The following is a 22,101-nucleotide window of genomic DNA, read 5'->3' as shown; positions in this document are numbered from 1 at the left end:
ACTAAATAGACATGGTGAAATCACAAGTGAAAATGTACAAAATCCATCATATAAAAACATCTTGCATGAAAGATGTGTGCTGTATCAACGGACACTTAATCACTCCTTAATAAAATCAGTCAAATGTGATTTTCTTTTAGCGGGCATCAGGTATAATATACTAAGAGAGAGGGGAGAGGCTTGTTTAGCCACTCAGAAATAGTCTACCATTATTCCTTTCAACTGTCTCTCCAATTTGAAATGAAGTAGAAATGAGTAAAGAACTGCTCTCTCTCGTCATTCTCTAGTTACCCAAATACATTAAAAACAAAATGTTCTTTATGATAAACCCAAGATGCAGGTAAAGTGCAGAATTCAGCATCGTGCCAAATATTGTTAATGCCAGAATTGTGTTAGTAAGCTAATATGGACATAGTGATTTCATGTCGCAATATAACCACAAAACATTTACCTTAACATACTACTGTACGGAAAACTTGCTGCACCCCTTTATTAAGGGGGAAAATATATTTAGCTCCATTATCTGCAGTGACAGTTGGCACTAAACATGCCAGGTCTAGTGTCTCCCAAATCAATCCAATTCTAAACATTTAAAGCACAACTGCTTTAAAGGCTTGAAGAGACAGTGTGAAAAAAAAAAACACTTTTGAGGGGCAAATCCTGAGGGGGGAAAAACCAGCTTGAATAGAGGAATCAAAAATACTATAATGCAAACCAAACAGACGTCATAACCCATCAAATTGCATCGAATCCAATGTCATCTCAGAATCCAGCTACAAAAGCCAAAGACCATGTCTGGTGTAAATGTCAGCAAAAAAATGAGAAGCACATCCCCAGTGGAAATAGAACCACTACGACAGGACCAGTCACGAGTAGAATATATATATAAATCATAAATGAAGGTTCCATTCATACCGATGAATCAGAATTTGTGGCAATATTCCATTGTGAAGCCTGTGTGGTGGTAACATTACAAGCCAGTGATGTGTGAAGAATGATCACGGCACACAACAGGGCCTCGACACACTCTGAAGATTGTCTCGACAAAAACACTCAACTCTAAACATTTTTCTGGACCGGGGTTGTTTCTTCATGCCTGAATGATGATGTGCTGGGAGGATTATGTTTCAGAGTGCTCCAATCTGCCACAACTTTTGGGTAATTTATGCATACAATTTCAAACCAGCTCAACTAAACTGGCTCAAAATGTGCTGGATTCCTTCCTTTAGAGCCACACCTGCACCAGGTATAGCACCAGGTGATGCACAAAGGACTTGCATTATAGTTTCAGTTGTATCGTTTACAATTACTACTTGCAATCCAAGAATAATAATAATAATAATAATAAGTTCCATTTGTATAGCGCCTTTCAAGATGCTCAAGGACGCTTTCCAGATGCAAAAACCAAAATACGCAAACAAACAATACAAAAAAAAAAAAAAAAAAAATGCACAGCTGCCCCCCCCCCCCCCCTAATTTTACAGGAATGCCTTCCATATAGATGCAATACTGAGAACATTAGCAGCACTCCACAACCACCATAACGCCATCACCCACTGTTTAAATCTCTACCCAAAATAAGCTACTGCTGATGCCCAAGCAAAAAATCAATTGCTTCAAAAGGTGATTAATACCAATTTTAAGATTCACACTGCTGCATTTCTTATCAAAAGATATCCAGGTATTTATAAACGGGTTGAAGAATTTTTTTTAGTGCAAAATGATGTGAAAATATACTCAAATTACGATGAGCCACCTTGAAACAAGTTATCCACAAGCTACATTCATTTTCAAAGGGGAGGGAAAAAAATAACAGTCAAGGCCTTGTGTGACAATGCCATAAAATAAAATAATCACCCATTTCAGTCTGACTGATACATAAAAATAATGTATTAATGTCCATAGGAAGAACAAAACAAAACAAACAAACAAAAAAAAAAAACCCATAACACCCCCCCCCCCCCCAAAAAAAAACAACTCCCACAAAAAAAAAACAAATATAGGGGGTAACACTGAATGAAATGCAGGGTCTACCCTTCAGAGAGGTAGAATTGTACATGATTTCCTAAGACAGTGGACTGAGTTCAAACGGGAGATTGAATTGCCGAGGGTAAAACACTGAATATGAAGCATTTGCAGCGAGTAGCTAGTCCATGTGCTGGTGCTACAATTACCAGACATTTCATAAAGAGACCAAGCATAATTTTCACAGAAAAGCAATCAAAAGCACATAGCGTATTTTACATTTTACCTATACTTGGCATATAAAACAAACTAACAATTGAATAAAAACATTAACCCTACCCCCCCACCCACACATATAAACAGAGTCAATATTGAAAAGCAATCAGAAACAAAAAAATGTCTTGATTCATCTGTCAAGGTCAGCCAACTATACACAGGAGGCAAAATAACAGGAAAAACATTGCGATTTACATTATTTTCATACCCTCCCACCCCCCATATGCTACGCATTTTACAGATGACTGGGTATGTTCACTTTGTTTCCTTTTTTTTAACCAGTCTGACAAGCATGTAGAAAATAAAAGCATAAGAGAGAAGCCATTTAAAAATAAAACTTCAAACCTATAGACAAAAAAAAAAAAAAAAAAAATTAAAATCAATTAAAAAAAAAGTCAGCATATCTATCAAACAAGCCGTCCAACCAGGAGGAATGCATGTTGAACTCAAGAGCAAAAGGAACGTTTTACAAACCAGACAAGAAAATACATATGTACAAATGTTATATATACATATACACACATAACTGAATATGTATATATCTATATGTCTATGAGTTTAATTAACTGGCCATTCCTGTTGAAAAGTGGCTGGCTAGTAAGGGAGGAGTGACCCTTTGAGCACCAAAAGGAGTGACATCAGTCCTCTTCTCTACAGCACGTGTACAGTCCAATTTAGGCAAAATAAGGGGGGTGTGGGGGGGACACAACTCCAGTGGGGCCAAGCCACCACTTACAAATATCTGTAGAGGCCAAGCAGTCAAAATGGATGAATCTTGTTCTTTCCTTCAATTTCAATTACACTTAAACTTTATATAAAATGTATGCATACTTGAAAGTCATTCTTTTAAAACCTTTGTTGACAACCCACCCCATCCCCACCTAAAACATCGCCAGTAAAGGTGAATCTGTAGTTGAAATCCTCATTAGAGTTTGCAGTTATTCATGCCCCCCCTTTTGAAAATTCCAATTTATTAAAACAGTCAAAGTTGCTTTCAAAGCGTCAGACACTTCAATCCGGGGGTAAAAGGTCGTGCAGGCGAAATTTCTCTCTTATGTGGGGGCGAACATCCTCATTCTGCAAGGAAAACACAAGACAAGAATTATAAAGCAACGGTCTTCTTAAAATTATCTGCACATTTCTAATTCCAGAAAAGATGATCTCTCCTGGACTTACACTCCACACACACCCTTGGGAATATCACTCCACTCCAACACAGATGTGGATGTAAGTGAAGTTTTAAATGGCTAAACAAAATCTGAAGTACACTGAAATAGACAAAGTGCCTGTGTAGGTTTTAAGATAAAACTCTGAATTCAAAGAGGTAAAAGAGGAAAGAGATAGAATAGTCTACAGAATCGCATACATTATAAGCACACAAAATGAAAAGTTTATTTCTTGCCTACTTAATGTGTGATGACTATTTCGTGATCATGGGAGCCACCTAGATAATATATGTAGCTTCAATTTTCAAAACATTACAGGAGCCCATAGAAGGCTACAACACAGTAGTAATGCTACTTGTGTTTAACTGCAGAAAAACAAACAAACAAAAAAAATACATTATCCCTGTTGTCTGTTATCATGTCTGTAGTGCAGGATTATCCCTGTTGTCTGTTATCATGTCTGTAGTGCAGGCGTACTCAACTAAATTTGTCCGCGGTCCAATTTTGGCAGATACCTGTGACCCGAGGTCCGGTGCGGGCGGGGGTGGCGGGGTGGATGGGGGCGAACGTAAGTTGATGAGCGGGGGTGGCGAACTGGTTTATACTTTCGCGAGCGACCGTAGCGCGCGACTCTGCGCGAGCGGTGTAGGCGTTTATACTTTCGTGAACGTCACGAGCATCGCTGCAGTGTTCTCCGAAACGATAGGTGGCCATAGGTGGCAGTGGAGAATAAAAAACCTCTGCAAAACCGGTGAAAGAACATTTTTACCTGACCAGAGACCGTATATATACATCAGGCATCAAACGTAAATATGGCTTTGCAAAGTTGACCGGAATGATATGTGGTAGTATAAAGAAACACCCCTCAAAAAGAGGGGAATGAACATTTACCTGACGCATTTTGATGTTGCTTTGTGTTTCAGGTTTGAAAAGTGCTGGAATTTAGGCTAAAGTACATTAAAATGTTGAAATTACGTTAACAAATACGAGCCTCTTGTAATTCCAGGACGAAACATGAGAGAACGTGAAGACGTTAAGATTGGGCGTTTTGAAAATAAACAACCATTAAATAATGTGATAAAAAGCGAATTATTTCGAATTATTTCGAGTATATATATTAATATTTAACTTAATTATGTTTATCGTGCTGGAAAATATTTAAATGGACCTTGAAAGTGCCGTACAAGTGCTTTAATTCCACCTTGTTTAGGTGTATGAACCCTGCAAACATGACTTTGTCGGTCGCGCTGAAGCGCAGCACGCGCGCGAAGTTACAAAATTCAAGAGGTGCACGACCTCGCGCAGCGACAGCGCGCGAGGCTCTCGCGCACGGGCGGAGCCTCAGCGATTACGTCATTTTCGCCGCGGGAACCCTCGCGCCGCGTCTTAACACTCGTGACGGAGTGTTTTTTCAATAGCCCTGAAATAAATGCTACGGTTTTGTTTTGGTCCGTATCCAGTTAATCAGGAATGAGATTGGGTCCGGACAGGACTGCGTTCGGGTCCGGATCCGGACCGCGGTCCGCCAGTTGAGTACCCCTGCTGTAGTGCATCACAGATGCCCTGTGCAAAATACTGGCCTACAATCTTGCAGCTTAATAAAGGTTTACACTAATCACATACCAATTCCACCAGCTTCTCCAAGAATGGGACCAACTTCAGAAGCTCGTTGTCATTCTTGTCTACAAACCAGCTCTCAATGGGGATCCCATTAGACAGCTGCAATGGGGAAAACAGTGTGAATATCACATTTTCACAAGTATGGACAAACCTACCAGGATTAAACCAACCAACCTGGTATGCGAAGGCTTGAGGGGAATTGTCGATTATTATGGTCTTGGACAGATCCCTCCCAAGTATGTTTAGGTCTTTGATGTAGTTTCCCTGGACGCATACACAGTGCTCGCGAAATAATCTATGTCTGTTGATGTGAAACAGAAACTACATTAAAATACATAAGGAATTTAACAGCTGAGACCACACAACAAGGATTTATTTTAAGATTCTATGTGTTAGAACAGACCAAGAAAGCTACTTTAGTCTTAAAATGTTGGTCAGAGTATCAATTTACCTCAAAATGAACAAACTCCAAAACGTGATCAAAACACTGACCTAACCAGCTGTTTCTTAGGGTCCAGAATATTCAGCAGCTTGTCAGCATAGACCTTCTTGGAAGCAGTAAAAAGGATTATCTAGAAAAGAGACACAAAATCACTGTCAACATTCTCAAATCTGAATTCAGCTTACCCAAATCATGCAGATCTAAACTATCAATTTGAGGAAATTTGGAAAATGAAGCTTCAGAGAACAAACGAAGACAAAGCACACCCTCGCACCTTCGTAAGAAAAAAATAAACCTAACCTCGTAAATTTGGGACATGCGTTCCAGGAATTCTCTGAAGAATGGCCGCAACCGGACGTACACCTTTAAATGAAGAGGTCGTGTGAGTAAGGATGAAGTCCTTATAGAAGCATAGACGTAAACAAAATTATTGTAAATTGCGATCAACATTAGCTGGAACATTGTTGCAAAGCAAATGGATTTCACTGTGCCCTCACATGAACCAGTACTTACCTCAGAAGTAGCTTAAATGTTTCCAGTAATACATTTTACAACAACATAATAAATTAAACTTGCAAAGTAAAACTTGTCTCTTTGTAGCAGGCTGGGAGGATTGGAGGGGCTAACGTGACTTTTTGGACTTTGCATAACTGCTCAGTTTTCACTGAAATAGTAAAATTGTGGAGTTTAACACAGCTCGTGTTGCAAGCTGGTTAAGCACAAGACAGAAGTGTGCACGCTACGTGTCTGGATGGCTCTGTACGTCTACCTCAACATTACGATAAACTAAACCTGAGTAAGTAGAGGCTTGATGAGACATTCGGAGGGTTTCATTTTCTCTTCTTACTTCAAAACTGCTTAATTCCATGAGTATAACACATACATACAGAAATAATAAAAATGTCATGGTGATGTTTGTTGCCCATTTGAAGTGGACAGCATTGGTCAAACTATAGCCTAGCTATGATAACGTATGGCCTCTCACACACACACACGAATTAAAATCATCCTTCAAAGAAACATTAGTTAACTCCAACATGACGCATGATAGTAGCGCCTCCGCTACATGGTACCTACAGCTAGTTAAGAACCAAAGCAAGTTTCCAGACACTCTGGTACTACAAGTAACCGCCGTGAGCAATCTGATTTCAATTTACAATAAATAGCTGGTTAAATGACACATTAAAAGGTGTTATTTGTTCAAATTAATTATAAGCATAAATGTTATGTTAAATTTATCAACACTAGTCCACTAGGTTTACATTACCATGTCAATATTGCTCAACATGGTACAAAGACCCAGAGAACATACTATTATATATTACATTTTCTCTCTTATTTGACCAGCCTACAGTGTTCAAATTAACATTCTGAAAATGGAGAGGAAAAACAGCACACCATGACACAAAATCCTAACAATTTAGCAAATTAGTCCTAACTGAGAATGAAATTTTAACACCACGCCCAAACCAATCAAGTATTCTTGACTGACAGCCTGCTGTTATAGACTGGCACCGCACTGTTCTACTGCTACAGAGCTGAATACAATTGTGTTAATAAGGAAAATCTAAATCATACAACTATCCATCCATCCATTATCTGTACCACTTAATCCCGCTAGTCGGGGGGGGGGGGTCCTTGAGCCAAAATCCCAGCATCTCCAGGTGAAGGCAGGTACACCATGGGCAGGTCAGCAGTCCACCACATGGCCAACACACACACACGCGCGCGCGCGCGCACACATGCACACACACGCACAAACTTACAGGGAATTTAGGGCGTACTCACACTAGGCACGGTTTGCTGGTTCCGTGCTGGGGCCCGGTTATCCCCCCTCCCCACTCCCCCTCTGGCCTGCACTCACACTGGCTTCAGCAACCCGGCCCGAGCACGCTTACGTCATCACAACGCCGCTTTATTTGGAAAAAAAGCGCACTCGCACAACACTATGGAGTTCACGATTCTCTTTTTATTGTATTTTTGGAGTCGTTTTGGGAGTGCAGAAACACGGTGCAAGCACAGATTTATCCATCATTTAACACAACGATTGTCTGCTAATCGCTTTGCCGCTATGACTGTTTAACGTGAGCATCGCATCACTGACGTCATGTTTGAGTTCCAGCGAAATGAACCAATCACACGAGGAACCAAGCGGGCCCGGGCACGGATAGCGCTCACACTAGAAGCGAACCGTGCTTCGGCAGGCAACCGTGCCCGGGCCCAGATCACAGAGCCTAGTGTGAGTACGCCCTTAGTCATCAATCAACCTAACATGCATGCCTTTAGACTGTGGGAGGAAACCGGAGTACCCGGAGAAAACCCACAGACACAGGGAGAACATGCAAACTCCACACAGATCAGCCCAGACCGAGAATCGAACCCAGACCGCCTTGAGAATCAAACCAGACCGCCTTTAATAGACTTCAAGGCAAACCAGTATTATCTAGCATCGATACCTAGCCAATGTCAATGTAACTGATTCTGGGCAAGGCTTATGTAAGCAACAATTTCACATCAGAGAAGGTAGAAATTCTGACAAAATAAACTGGTAATTTATTGGACTTTTGAATAGTATTTGTATCTGTTCATTGTTTGCTCAGAAGAGAACGCTTAAACTGGTAAGATTTCTGCAGCTTCTTGTTCCGGTTTCCTACAGCTTTAAATCACTCTGCTACTTGTACGCAGTTACGAATGCGGTCATGGAGAGGGAGTTCTCACACGGGAGACATGAGATAAACCAGAGTAGTTCTGTCGTTCTGTGTGAGAGACTCTGCCTCTTTGTATCCTTTCACATACGAGATCTTTACCTGGTATATGACGTCTTGGAAAAGGACAGGAAAGGTTAGAGCGGCATCTTCCAGCTCATTTAGGCTGCAGTGGACCAGTGTCTCGTCCTAAAACCAAAGGAGAATTATTAATAATAGTATTATTAATATTAATAATAATTCAGGATTTGGAATGCTAATTCAAGCACTCAATTATATGCAATACAATTATAAGAGTATTTGATCATATACAAAACATTGCACAATTGTATTAAGTTTAAGGATTTTAATTTCCTTTTAATAAAATGTATACATGTTATCCAGACTGTATTTTTAATTATTCTCAGTCTACAAGCTACTTCATATTACAATAAAATAGCTTCTTTGTACATGCAAGGTGCAGGAATTTAAAACGACTGCGATAAGCACTGATGCTCAAAATGCAACAGAAGTAAAAATGCATATTACATATTCCAATACATGAAGCTGAAGTGGACATTTGGATTCACTCTTTAAAAACATCCATATCACCTCCCCAAAAATGCATACACTCTTTTGTTGTCCTATAATCACACATACTTCATATTTATCGTGGCCCAACCCAGGGTTCCAGAGTTTATGAAAAAAAAAATCAGTTTGGACCATGAACTAAAATATCTTGCAATAAAACAATAGTATGTCTAAATAAGAGTTTTTAAATAGTTATTTAATTAGGACTTGATAATTGACAAAATTTACAATAAAAAGTTTAAATTTTCAGTTTTTAAATCACTTATTGTACAGCTAAAATGAAAGTACTAAAACAAGATTTAAAAAATAATCATACCAGAGAGGTCCTGATAATAAACACACACAAAACAATCACGAATTATTATAAGTGTTATTAGAAAACAGCTTTCTGAAGGTGATTAATAAATCATTAATTTTCATGGACTACCACAGAAGCGTGATCAACTTCTCAAAGGCTGTTCTCACCAGATCAAGGACGAGAGAGAACTCTGGAGTGCTCCTGGTCTTGAGTGGAAGTGCTGGCTTACGGGTGAGCTGCTCTTCAGTTAACGGTGGCACATGCTTAATGAAGAAATAACTACGAAGACCAAGGAAAACACACAATGAACAACGGACACTCCTGCGCATCATAACAGTCGCTGTTTATGCTTTTATTTTCCACTCACGGATCAAAAACCTCCCAGTCTTCTTCGTATGTGCCCTCTGGAGGAGGTGATGGTGGAACGTCTGGGTAATTGCTGTTGGATCCAACCGCTATCACAAAAGTTTGAGGAGCAAGGAAATTCATTTCCAACTCAATTAATTGTATATAAACAACAATGACACAAGTAAACAAAATAATGAAATAGGTGGGATAATTATTTGCTAATGTTCACCTGTCAAAGGTGGCATATCAGCCTCGGTGATAATTTCCCCCTCCTCTGCAGTCATGTCTGTGGGTAGCAGAGGTCTGGGGTTCAGTGCTGGATCAAAGCTGACGTCTCTGCTGCCGTCAGTGGTGGTGCTAGTGGGGGTTTCCTCCAACTGCTCCATGTCCAGCTGCTTCACTATCTCCTCAGCCTCGACAGCCTGCCCAGGGGAGTCTGAGCCTGACGTAGCTAATGGACAAGGGGAAGATGGAGTACCAGTGTCACAGTGCTAGCCACGAAGAGTCAAAGAGCAGCAAACACGAAACATGATTACTAAACAACTGTAGACTCACCACGATGAAAGAGACTTAGATTGGTTCTACATCAAAACATATATATAATTTGTGTTTTTTTCTTTTTAGCTCCCACAGTTAATATTGAAAATTGCTTAATACCTAAAAAACAAACTAATCAAGAGGAAAAAGGATGAAGAAAAAAGTGAGATAATGCCACAAGTGGCTAATATCTAGTCAGACTGGACTTTTTTTTTACTGTCTTATTTTAACAACAGTGACAACTGATATTTTAATATATTTGCAAATTTCCCCATTGCGGGATTAATAAAGGATTATCTTATCTTTAATGACTTATGCAGTTGGTCAGAGTCAGGAAAACGAATGACATAAATGAACAAAAATCACGTTGTATCTATTAAAACAATGATACTGAAATTTGTGATGTCAACTAGTGTCAGAATTAGCATTTTTAGGCCACATGATGTGGATTAATCATACCAACTAGTCATACTAATGATGCAACACTCTTGATATGAGAAAGAGCAGATGCAGAAAGTTGCCTGCTGACCGCATCATAAATTTGCATGTAACTCAACATTAACTATGAAAGCCACACCCCCATCTAAAAAAAACGGGGGGGGGGGGGGGGGGGGGGGGGGGATAAAACGTACCATTTTTGTTGGCTGGTGAGAAGAAGTTGAAGACAGGAGAAAAGATGGTTCCCAACAGAGTGGTTCGTGGTGGGCTGCTAGGTGTTTCTGCCTGCACCTCCAGCTTTCCGTTGGGCTTGACCAGTTTACTCTCACATGCCATGGTGTCTACAGAGACGAGACTTAGCAGGTCACATTCTGAGCGGCATTACTACAGCAAAACATTACCTGGTGCAGTGTCAGAACTTATGACAGCAGCCTGTAAATACACAGGGACCCTGTGAAACTGATATATGGACAATACAAAGACACAAGATTAAGAAAAACATTTTTTAAGAGAAAATTTTATTTTCATATTATATTTAATAGGTGATCTAATACAACATTCAGGCCAGATTCACATTACTCTTAACAATGTTTAAGACATAACACTTGCCAAATGCTATCAGTTTGTCCTCCAACTCACCTCCATTGGCAGGTCCTTTCCTGCGAGTTCTAGGGTTAGCTCTGCTGGGCAGGATCCCAGAGGGTGGGGTGGATGTGATCAAGTTACTGTCCGAGTCACAGTCCACACGGCTTCTCTTAGCAGGGGTACACTGCTCCACCTAAAGTGTCGAGAGTTTGGACACATGAGTGAATACAGAGAAAACTCTCTGAATTAGTTTATTTGAATTATTAGATGGCTTACTAATTCGAGTTATTATTCCAGCATATAAATAGTATTTGTGAATTTAGTTGCACAAGAGCTGTAATAAAGGTCATTAACACAGCACCAGACCTTAACAGCGTTGCCCCTAATGAATCTCTTGATGGTGGAGAAGATGCCCGTGTCGCTCTTCTGCATCCTGGCTCCTCCTGAGGGCCTCGAGTGCTCCACTTCTGAGAACTTCCTCTTGGTCTTGCTGGTCCGGGCAGGTGGGCTTGGGCTTGGCTGCTGAGATGCTTTGCGCACTCTCAGCCTCATTGTCCCAAAAGTCACATGTAAGACTAGAAAACAGCAAGATGCATTCATCCATACATCCATATATATATATATATATATATTTTTTTTTTTTTAATCTTATTCACTTTATTGGAGTTTTATTGTTAAGTCTAAATAACACTTCTCGTCCAAAAATAACAACATGATAGCTTCAATAACCCTATTGACGCATACTGTTTATGAAATTATTAGTAAACACGACAGCAGAACAGGAGAAGCGCCCAACGAGCGACTGGAGGTTGAAGAGTGAACCAGGTGGGCGGGGTGCGACGTGTCTCCGCGGGTCTCGTCTAGCGCCTCTCGCCCCTCTCAGCCTACAGCTCGTTCATTTAGCCAGGCGACCACGACCAGTTCACTTTAACGTGGGTAATTAACGTAAGGTGAAATAAACCAAGGCCCAGTCGCCGCTGCTAATAACAACAAACGGGACCGCGGCCGAGTCCGCCCGCCGCCGACGTTAACGAATGTGACTTGTGCGCCGTTTAGCTTAGCCGGTGTGCCGTCCACAGGCTCGCGGGGTAGTTAGCTTGCGTTAGCCATTAGCTGCACTGGGGATGCCAAAGACGTCGCGGGGCGGCCGAGATTCGTCAAAGCGTTTGCGTCGCTCTCGCCAAAAATTTCATCGTTCCGTCACGTAAATCGCTACGGAACCGACCGCTTGACAATGCGGTTAGGGAGGCGCCGCGCCAAATTGCATATTGCCGCTAAAGCTAACTGGCTAAGCTAAAGCTAACTGGCTAAGCTAAAGCTAACGGGCTTAGCTAAAGCTAACGGGCTAAGCTAAAGCTAACGGGCTAAGCTAAAGCTAACGGGCTTAGCTAAAGCTAACGGGCTAAGCTAAAGCTAACGGGCTTAGCTAAAGCTAACGGGCTAAGCTAAAGCTAACGGGCTAAACTAAGCTAACGGGCTAAGCTAACCGGCTAAGCTAACTGGCTAAGCTAAGCTAACTGGCTAAGCTGTTCAAATTCCAGCTGTCTCGCGACACTGCGGGCTGCGTCGTTAGCGCCAGCTTTGCCATGTTACAATCTCACAAGAAGGGGGGGGGGAAGCAACATGCAGTCACAGACATGGCAGATTTCACCGTCACATTTTACCCCCCAACGCAGAATATGATGACCGCGCATAGCGCCAGAACCGAGCCGTGTCGCGGTGGACGAGCATCGGCGAGGCGAAGGCGCGAAGACTCCCCCGAGCCACAGCCGCGGCGCACGGTTGCATTTTTTTTTTTTACACGACAGCCGGAATGTTGACAAAGCTGCACACGCGTTTTAAACACTCGACTTACGTGCCAGCGGTTACACCAGTGCGATGCCGCGGTGGCCGCGGACGTGGCCACGCCGGTGGGGTGCGCGGCTGAAGTCTCCGTCCCTCGCTCGTGTGTCCAGTGCGAGTCACGGAGCGACGGATCGCCTTCCTACTGCTGCCTGGGACGCCATTTCCCGCCTCCTCACCGAGACACTCTTGAAAGAACCCGGATGATAATGAACGCAACCATACTGCGCATGTGCAAAGGTTTGCTCTAGCGCGGACAAGCGGAGCTCGAACATACAAAATACATAACACACATTTCGTGGGCTGCTACAGAAAACGGGACATTGAAGGGATGTGGAAGCGAACTGAAAGATATTACTGTGTTCCACGTACATAGTAAAAATAGTATATAGTCACCACTGACATAATGATACGAAAAAGTGGGGTTTTTTGTGTTTAGGGGCTGTGTAAGGAAAGAAAAGGCACGTATTAGCGTCTCCGACACCTATACTCGTGTAGAATCACTATCGCATTTCTACATTTCATGACCATTATTGGCTGTCTTGTTTTTTCAAAAGTAGTGTTTTCAGTACACTAGTTTTCAAAACAGTACATCTTAGTAGGGTGCATTTAATTTAACATTAATAGTATGTATTGCAATTAAACACATTTATGTTTCTTAATTACATTTTTACAATTAATGCATGAAACCTTCTGTGAGGTGAAAGTATCTTGATATTTGGAAATAAATCTGTATAACCTCTAAACGTCGAGCCAGACAACACCCGGGCACTGAAATAAGCAAAGGGGTTTAGTTTAGCAGATGACCCCCGAACATCGTCCCGGAGGAAGAGTTAAAGGACGGGACAGAAATGTCCAGTGGGTGGACAAACCATATGAAGCGTGTCTGTCCAGTGGGTGGACAAACCATATGAAGCGTGTCCAGTGGGTGGGAAGGGAAACAGTTTACAGTTGTCTTTAGGCCACACACATCATGTGAAATGTCACCGCGGTGAGAAGGCGGCCTGGTCAGTCTCAGCAAGCGCACTATGATTTGTGGGTCGGTGCGGTAATTAAAGGCAGGTTTGGATGATCGATTATCAACGATTTTGTCATATTGACATTTGAGCAACTGATAATACAAGACAACCCGAAGGCTCGTCCTCAGCTTCATTCACAAGTTTACAGACTTAAACGTTGTTAATAGTCGCCAAAGGGGGAGTTGACGCATCAAGTTACTCTTCAGGAACCTTTATTTGTCCTTATAATGGATTTATTCAGTTCTAAAGTCCGTTTACCTGAGCAACGTTATAATCCTGTCATTATAGATTACATTACAGCCTGTGTAGACTTAATGGTGCACATTCATTTAGTTGTTTTGTTGGTTTTAATTTTTATTATGTTATATATTAAGGACTATATTGCAGTCAATTATTACAGAAAATTTTCATTGTATGTTATTATTAGAACAAAGAACGAATGAAAGTGGTTTTGAATACTTATTTGCAGTAGCTTTGGTTTCTCACGAATCCCACCCTTATCTACCCACATTACCAGCAACATGAGCAGGAATTACTGGAGGTCACACCCACAACTACTCCCAAGTTTATTTGAGAAGTTCATTGCTGATTAAAAAAACCAACGTCTAATTTTGGGTTTCTCAGCTACAAATGAGACATGGTAACAGGGACGTCCGCCATCAGCTACACAGAAATAGCAGTTCACGTGTCTCCAAAGATCAGTGTAGCCAAAACAGATCAACGGTGGCACTGAGAACACCACCCAGGAGCGCAGCTATTTACTGGTAATATTTAAGTACGGATTTGATATCCCCAACAAGGTGTACACTGCCATTTTAGAACATGAATTATATACGAAAGTTTATTTTAATTTTAGTATTAGTTTTATAACGACCACATACATATAGACGCATACAAATTTCAAGAGGTGATGCTTGTAAACAAATATTTGTTTTATGTAAACCAGAAAAGGACCCTCATACTATAGACTACATGTCAACTTATGATTTTCTGCTCTTTACAGCCAATATATTTTTGTTTATTACAGGCCAAAGGGAAGCTTGGTAACAACAGGTCAATTTTAAACATGGGTTCAAAATTAGCCTTTGAATACTTTGTGTTGTCTTTGCTTACAATTTTAAATACCATCTCACAATTTCTTTAAAATATAGTTGAAAATACTGTTTACAAATGTACGTTCTGCAAGTTGGACATAACAAAATGAAAATGTATAACACACAAATTGTACATTTGTTAGAATTCATTGTATTTGGTTTGGTGTATTAGCCTAAATGTCCCTTGGCCATCTATAGTTAGAGCTTTTTGGCTTATATGACTAGATTCTACTAAGTAAAATACAACGTGGTTAATAGAAACATTAGCAGTGCTGATTCCTTTTGGTTGTGTTTCAGCCAACTCTATTTCATCCCAAGATGCATAAGTTTTCTGTATGGTCCAGGGCCTCCCCAAAGTCCCCTTTGAGAATAAAAGATTTTAAATTAGAGGTATAAAATGCTGCAGGTCATGTCTGAACCTCAACCCAACATATACCTATGTAATATATACAGAATAGGCTAAATAAAAGGCTATTTAAAGTCTTTATGACCTAAAACAATCACCGACACTTACTTGAGAAGACCATGCCAATACAGGTGGGGCATTACATCAGCCTTCATGTGATACATGATTCTGCTTTCTTTGCCCTGATCCACGGGGAAGGTCTCCAGAGGTTGTCCACTATAGTCAAATTCTGCCAAGATGACGGTGTTGTAACTTGTAACCAGAGGGCAAGAGGTGTAACCATCATACTGTGATGGAGAAAACACAAACACATTTTAAAAAAGCACTGAAATACATTAAACCTTCTTCAGTGAACAACAAAATTTGGGAAACAAAATGTATTTTACACTGCTTCAAAGGAGACATATAATTGAAACTATTAAAGATCACCTCCTTGTCGGGCTTGTCTTTCTTCATCACTTTAGTAATGGTCCTTTCAAGCACACTAGACTGTGCAGCTATAAAAGAGTTATCATAATATCATGTTTTTTAAACATTAATAATTGTTGACAAGAAAGTAAGTCTTTTAAAATCCTACAAATTGAGACAACTGGTTAATCAGAAATAAAGTAAAATAGCAGAAGAATGTGATTTTTTTTGTATGCAATTAATTTGTGACTTACCCACAGCTGCACCAGTTTTAGACGTTGGCAGGTTGGTGCAGTCCCCAATTCCAAACACATTAGGGTACTTGGTGTGCTGAAGTGTGTGCTTGTTTACATCAAGCCAGCCAGCCTGATCCTCCAGTGATGAGCCTTTTAGCACTGCAGGTGGTCCCATGGGAGGGGTGACGTGGAGCATTTCATACTGAGAAAATGACACCACTAAGGTGAATGAGCCAACGCACAATGTCTCTTTAGCTGGATGAAGCATTAAGCTCTCTGCCTACCTCAAAAACTTTTGTTTCTTCAGGTTGATCAAGGTTCTCAAACACAGCCTCTCGTTTGTCTGCCCGGACCTCTATAAGGTTGTGTCTTAGGTTCACACTGATGTCACGACTTTTCACAACTCCCCACAATGCATCAGCATACTTCTTAACGCCAAACAGTACTGGCAACGATGTGTTGTAGATAATGTTGGCTTTAGACCTTTTTCCTGTCTTTTCAAGGGAAGAATCGCAGTTTCAGTTTGAATCACTCTATTCATATATCCATAAATAAAACAAGTTTTTAATGTAAAAAATGTGGTTACATTTAAAGTAAGGATGATGTTACTTATCTACTTCAGTTGTCATTTATCTAAGGCAATTATAAAAATGAAGTGATCAATAACAGTAAAATAACATTGTGCACAATCAAGAGCACATACAGTGGAGTATACACACCTTTCTCAGGTAGGCTTCTGAAAGGTACATGATCTTCTGAGGAGCCCCTGCACATTTAACAGGAGTGTTAGGAAAAGAAAAAACTGCATTTCCCTCCTTGAAGTTCTGCAAGGCCTTCCACGTCTTCTCCACTGTCTGCAGTGAGTAGTTTGAACCGATGTTTGGATGTTCAAAAGCTTCTGGTAGACCTTTGATCTTAAGTTAAATTAAAAAATCATTTTAGGTTAGTAGTCTTGTTACATACTGATGTTATTGCTAAATTACACACTGATTACATAACTTGAACGGTGCTATCAAAGCCAAATAGTTGTAAAAAAATGAAAATGTGCCATATTTTGTGAATTGTGATTTTTCACCGCAATCGAAATTTGTCCTCCACTTTTTACCCATCTGTGCAGTTAGAACACACACACACACACTAGTGATTACTAGGGGGCTGTGGATCACACGTGCCCAGAGCGGTGGGCAGCCCTAGCCCAGCACCCGGGAAGCAGTTGGGGTTAGGTGCCTTGCTCAAGGGCACCTCAGTCATGGCCTCAGGTCTGGGAATCGAACCCACGACCCTCCGGTCACAAGACCAGTTCCCTACCATCAGGCCATGACTGCCATAGTTATGATATATAGTTATAGTTATAAATGTAATTAAGTGTTTTAATCATTTTAATTATTGTTTTTTAAACATGCAGGTGATATGATTTTGTAGCATTAATTAAGTAGTAAATAAATTAGACTATTAAATATTATTTAAAAAGTACCTTCTCATAGTGCAACTGGAGGCCAAGTGCAACAATCAGATAGTCATAGGAAATCTAAAAAATAATAATTACAACAAGTCACCCAATCATTGTTAACAAGCAGACCATGTCCAACCTGACCGCGGTCACATCAGTACAAATTCTGTTCAGCTTTAATCTATTACCATCTATCATCTATCTATTATTTAAAAAATAAATGTTCCCTGTTGTCTTTGTATTGTTTCCTTTTGGTCTTCATACTGAGCATTCCCTGTTTCCCTATAGTAACTACGATCTCTGATCTCTGCCTGGTTTTCGCCTCCGTCTTTGGGCTTCATTTCTTCTACTTCTGCCTACCTGGTTATGACCTTTGCCTGTTTTCCACACTGTGATTTTTTTATCTCTGTCCCTTGCGCATGGATCCTCCCGTCTTTTAAAAGTGACACAATGAGTTAAATTGTCTATAAAAACGTACAACACTACCAACTGATAACATTCAATACTCAATGACCTCAGGAGAAGTATTGTATGAAATCAGATCTCATTTCCTTTACAATACACATTCAGAAAGTTAGAAAAGACTTTACGCCACAATAATGTGATTGCAGCAATAGTACAATCCTTATTTATCCACTGCAGTTTGGTAAATTACTAGACACATAGATAAGGTCTCTGCTTCAACTGCAAGTAGCATTTCTCCTCAGTGATATGGTTTACTGCTAAGGTCTTTGTCACTTCCTTACCTCCTGCCCAGACTCTGTGAAGACAGTATTGTTTTTAGGGTCAATCTTCATGGCCCTGGACTTGACCCATTTGACTCCGGAGGGGATCACACTTGCAGTGGGACGTCCTGATGAGTTAATGGTTTTAGCTCCTGCACCAACCAGAGTCCATATGGGCTGGTAATAATGCATCTGAAACAAAGTAAGACACATTATTGCTGGACTTGATAGTAAACAAATGTGTAATTACCACATTACAACAACCAATGTAAGCGATCTTCGGTTCACTTTTATGTCATAATGGTCAAATGTAGACGTTGTAAACAAGGGTTAAGAAAAACGTATATAATCGTTTATAATATAAATGCATCACGATTCTCTCTTGAACCATGTTGAGCCTATACAATCACACATATATTAGTTTTAAATATACTGGGCTATCAGATATCTCATTGGATCCATCTCGTAACTGAGTCTCTTGTGTAGTTTGGTCAATAGTTTGTGACCAAAGGTCCCCTCCTGATTATATTATTTTGGTATCAGTGCTTTCTTACCACAATGACAATGATGGCAGTGGCATTACAGTGGATGTTGAACTAGAATGTGTATTTAAGGTGTATTAGCTTACCTTAAATCAGAAGACACTATCAGGCATACAAGAACTTTTATCCTTTTCCTGATATCATATTCATGTTTTTCCTGACTCACACGGTTTCTCTCACAATAACTTGGGTTTTCATTTACATCATCTGCACTCTCTTGTAATATTAAATTGAAGAGGGTTTTGGAAAGAGACGCTGAGGCGGAGAGACACTTTATCAGAAAATCCCAAGGAAGAAAACTTAATTTATCTCGACTGAAAGATCAGTTTACTAACAACTTAGTTCCCCCTCTAGTCCTCAAACCCATTATGAATCTCTTAAAGGGCCACGACACATTGGGTGTTTACTTGCATGTCCGTTTGGGAACAGTATTACTAACGTCAAAATTAAGCTACAAATTAATATATTTTGATAGGTTCTAGATTTTGAGCTAACGTTTCCAGCAGGTTTAGACGCTAAGCGTGTATAAAACCTTCTCAAAACCGAGAATACCTCGCTTGGTTCGACTATGGCCACATTTTCTGCGCCGATCTTCCGCTTCATGCGGGCGCCCATCGTGATGCCTCCACTCCCACCTCCCAGCACCAACACCTGGTGGTGCTCCCTTGACATCGAGTGCACTTGACAGGTCACAGAGTAAAGCACTCTGCTACCTTTCCTCATGACAGCCAGGTGAGACATTAGAGCTGCCGCCATCGTCCCGTAGTGCTACCAAAGAGGAACATGATAAATACACGTTAGATCCCCCCACTTTTTCAAAACCCGGCTTTGGTCCCCCCCAGTTTTTACGGTTAAAACCAAATATTTAAATAGCGACGAATCTATGTCCCCCCCCCCCCCCACTTTTGAAATCAAAATTACGTCCATGGTTAGCTTTCCAATATTTTCAGTAGCATAACTTCTGATAAGATCAGTTACAGCTGCGGTACAGCCACACATACTTGAACAATATTCGACTGTGTGGTTGGCTACTGAAATACAGCCCATTATAACTAACATTTATCTCACACCACATGCCAATAATACTAAAACCTGAAAAGTGTGCCGTCTAATGCATGACCGTTTGCGTTACAGTATCTTATATGACCTTCGTAGGAACTTAAAAACACTTAACCTTGATCTATGTAAGGTGTTGGATATCTGACTACTGTCTGTGACGGCCATAGCTCGGTCCTATAGGTTATGTAACATAATAACATTCTCTTACCAGACCAGCCTGGAGGTCTTCGGATGTGTTGAACAAGTTCCTCCTGAGAACCTTCTTGTAGGCGAATTGTTCCTGGTTCCGTGTGTTCAGTACATTTGACGTCACCGAGTAGGAGTGTGGTCGTGCAATACTGCAATGATTATACACTTATAGTTTGTCCTCGTAACTACCGGAATTTGTTTATGTCATGGTGAGTCATGGTCACAATTCGATATTTTCAAGCCATGTCAATATCAAAGCGAAGAACGAGTGAGCTAAGATAAGGAATACATGCGCAATACTCGTGTCATCCGGAAGGTGTCGTTATTGCATTTGTTATTCAGTTGTTTATTCTAATCTTTATATTCTTAATCCAATTTAGGGTAGTAAGGGGCTGGATCTTATCCCCTCCACACACACACACACACACACACACACACACACGCACACACAAATACGGACGCATGCACACACACACACACACGGACACATGCACAGACACATATTCGCACACACACGCACACAGCACAGCACAAAAGTGCTTTGTCATCTACCCGTAGAATGTATCCTGGCCAGTAAGATAGATTCAGATGAAGTGGGAAATTGTTGAAATACAGGAATCAATGCTGATACCAAGAAGTGCAAACTAAGTCTAAGCTCTACATCAAACAACAATAAGTGCAATAACAAACAATAACACACAATAACAAACAATACCAAAAAATACGTGCTAGTTTTTTTTTACGCAACAGTAGTATGAATTTCATGTGCCTGTATAAACACACACACACACACACACACACACACACACACACACACACACACACACACACACACACACACACACACACACAGACACACACACACACACACACACACACACACACACACACACACACACACACACACACACACACACACACAACCCTGGCCACTATAGAGAGGCATAACATGTCTTTGCATGTCTTTGGAGTGTGAAGAAAACTAGAATACACAGAGGAAACCCACAGCAAGCAACAGGAGAACATGAACGAGCTATATAGGCACCCGGGCCTGGGTCTGTGTATCAGTGCTAACCACTGTGCCATCCTGTATGTTTTACTTCTTACTTCTAGTCGCACGGACTCTCTACATTATGTTCTAGATCATTTACACGCCTGGTTCAACTACACAGCTTATTATCAAGCCCTTCATGGTCTGGGACAGGTGTATTAAAAGAGAGCATAATGTTTGGCGGTGGTTTTGTTGATGATAATAATAAAGGTAAAGTATAACATCCAGAGCACATTTCAAGAGCACACTCCTTCAGTATTATAGCTGTCTAATAATCACTCCTTCAGTATTATAGCTGTCTAATCATCAGTCGTTTGTAGCAATATGTTAACAAACTCAGTGTTGTAGGAATCACTGCCATTGCTGGAATATGCCATTTTCACCTTTAACCCAATGGCATTCACTTTGTCCCTCATTCTGATCGTGCCTCACTGATTTGGCTCCTGCATTTCAGAGAGCCCCAGGGCCAAGTGGACAGCTGCGTCCTGAGAGTGTGTGTGGACAGCTGCCGGTGTCACACAGCTTCAGGAGGATGGTGCCGAGCAGAGTGGCCCGCCGGCCAGCGCTGGCACACTTTGGCACAGGCGAAATGCCAATGCAGCTGCAGCAGAGCTGCTGGTCGGGCTATCGCACAGATGTGGATGTACACAATAACCAAAGAAATAAGCAAAGACAAAAGAAAGAGTACTTTTTTAGATGAGTGGAACATTTGTGCATTGCTGCACCCAGTGCCTGATTCCTCTCATGCGTGCCTGTGGGCAGGGTCGTGGGTGTGGACGCCCCTTTACTACCACTGACGCTGGCAACCGCTATGTCCTCATGGGCATAGATTACTTCACTAAGTATCCAGAGGCATATGAATTCCTGGACAGGAGTGTGACGACAACAGCCGAGTGGCTAGTTGAGGAGTTCTTTTACCATTTTAGAGCGATCCAAAGTGTAGAATTGCACCATACGTCATGGCCAGAGTCTTCAAACAACTGGATGTCCAGAAGACTTGGACCACTCTTCACCATACACAGTGCAAACACCCCATGAAGAGTTTCAACTGTATGCTCATAGTCAGTGCCACCACCCACCAGCAGGGTGAGCGGGTCACCACGACCTAGTCCTGCTGGCCTGCTGCTCCA

At 41.1% G+C, this 22,101-nt stretch overlaps 2 protein-coding genes across 2 annotated transcripts; both read right to left on the bottom strand.

Moving 5' to 3' along the window:
- Window positions 1-1,696: 1,696 nt before the first annotated feature.
- On the bottom strand, window positions 1,697-14,240 carry ctdspl2a (CTD (carboxy-terminal domain, RNA polymerase II, polypeptide A) small phosphatase like 2a). Its single transcript, XM_077007425.1, has 13 exons — window positions 12,806-14,240; window positions 11,317-11,525; window positions 11,005-11,143; window positions 10,560-10,706; window positions 9,620-9,841; window positions 9,410-9,497; window positions 9,210-9,321; window positions 8,277-8,363; window positions 5,770-5,832; window positions 5,520-5,599; window positions 5,202-5,328; window positions 5,031-5,126; window positions 1,697-3,318 (listed from the first exon to the last, which is right to left on the bottom strand). Exons 2-13 carry the CDS (start codon window positions 11,500-11,502, stop codon window positions 3,253-3,255), a joined length of 1,413 nt encoding a protein of 470 aa, XP_076863540.1. The 5' UTR covers window positions 11,503-11,525; window positions 12,806-14,240; the 3' UTR covers window positions 1,697-3,252.
- A 482-nt stretch (window positions 14,241-14,722) lies between these two features.
- sqor (sulfide quinone oxidoreductase) lies at window positions 14,723-20,204 on the bottom strand. Its single transcript, XM_077007426.1, has 10 exons — window positions 19,940-20,204; window positions 19,225-19,440; window positions 18,152-18,322; window positions 17,430-17,483; window positions 16,675-16,869; window positions 16,240-16,449; window positions 15,974-16,157; window positions 15,741-15,808; window positions 15,420-15,598; window positions 14,723-15,266 (listed from the first exon to the last, which is right to left on the bottom strand). The coding sequence occupies exons 2-10, from the start codon at window positions 19,426-19,428 to the stop codon at window positions 15,209-15,211; spliced, it is 1,323 nt and encodes a 440-aa protein (XP_076863541.1). The 5' UTR covers window positions 19,429-19,440; window positions 19,940-20,204; the 3' UTR covers window positions 14,723-15,208.
- Between the last annotated feature and the right edge of the window lie 1,897 nt (window positions 20,205-22,101).

This window comes from Brachyhypopomus gauderio, chromosome 5, assembly GCF_052324685.1.
Source record: "Brachyhypopomus gauderio isolate BG-103 chromosome 5, BGAUD_0.2, whole genome shotgun sequence".
Classification (NCBI taxonomy): Eukaryota; Metazoa; Chordata; class Actinopteri; order Gymnotiformes; family Hypopomidae; genus Brachyhypopomus; species Brachyhypopomus gauderio.
The sequence above is the reverse complement of the archived record's forward strand: the minus strand, read 5'-3'. Positions and strand labels throughout refer to the sequence as shown.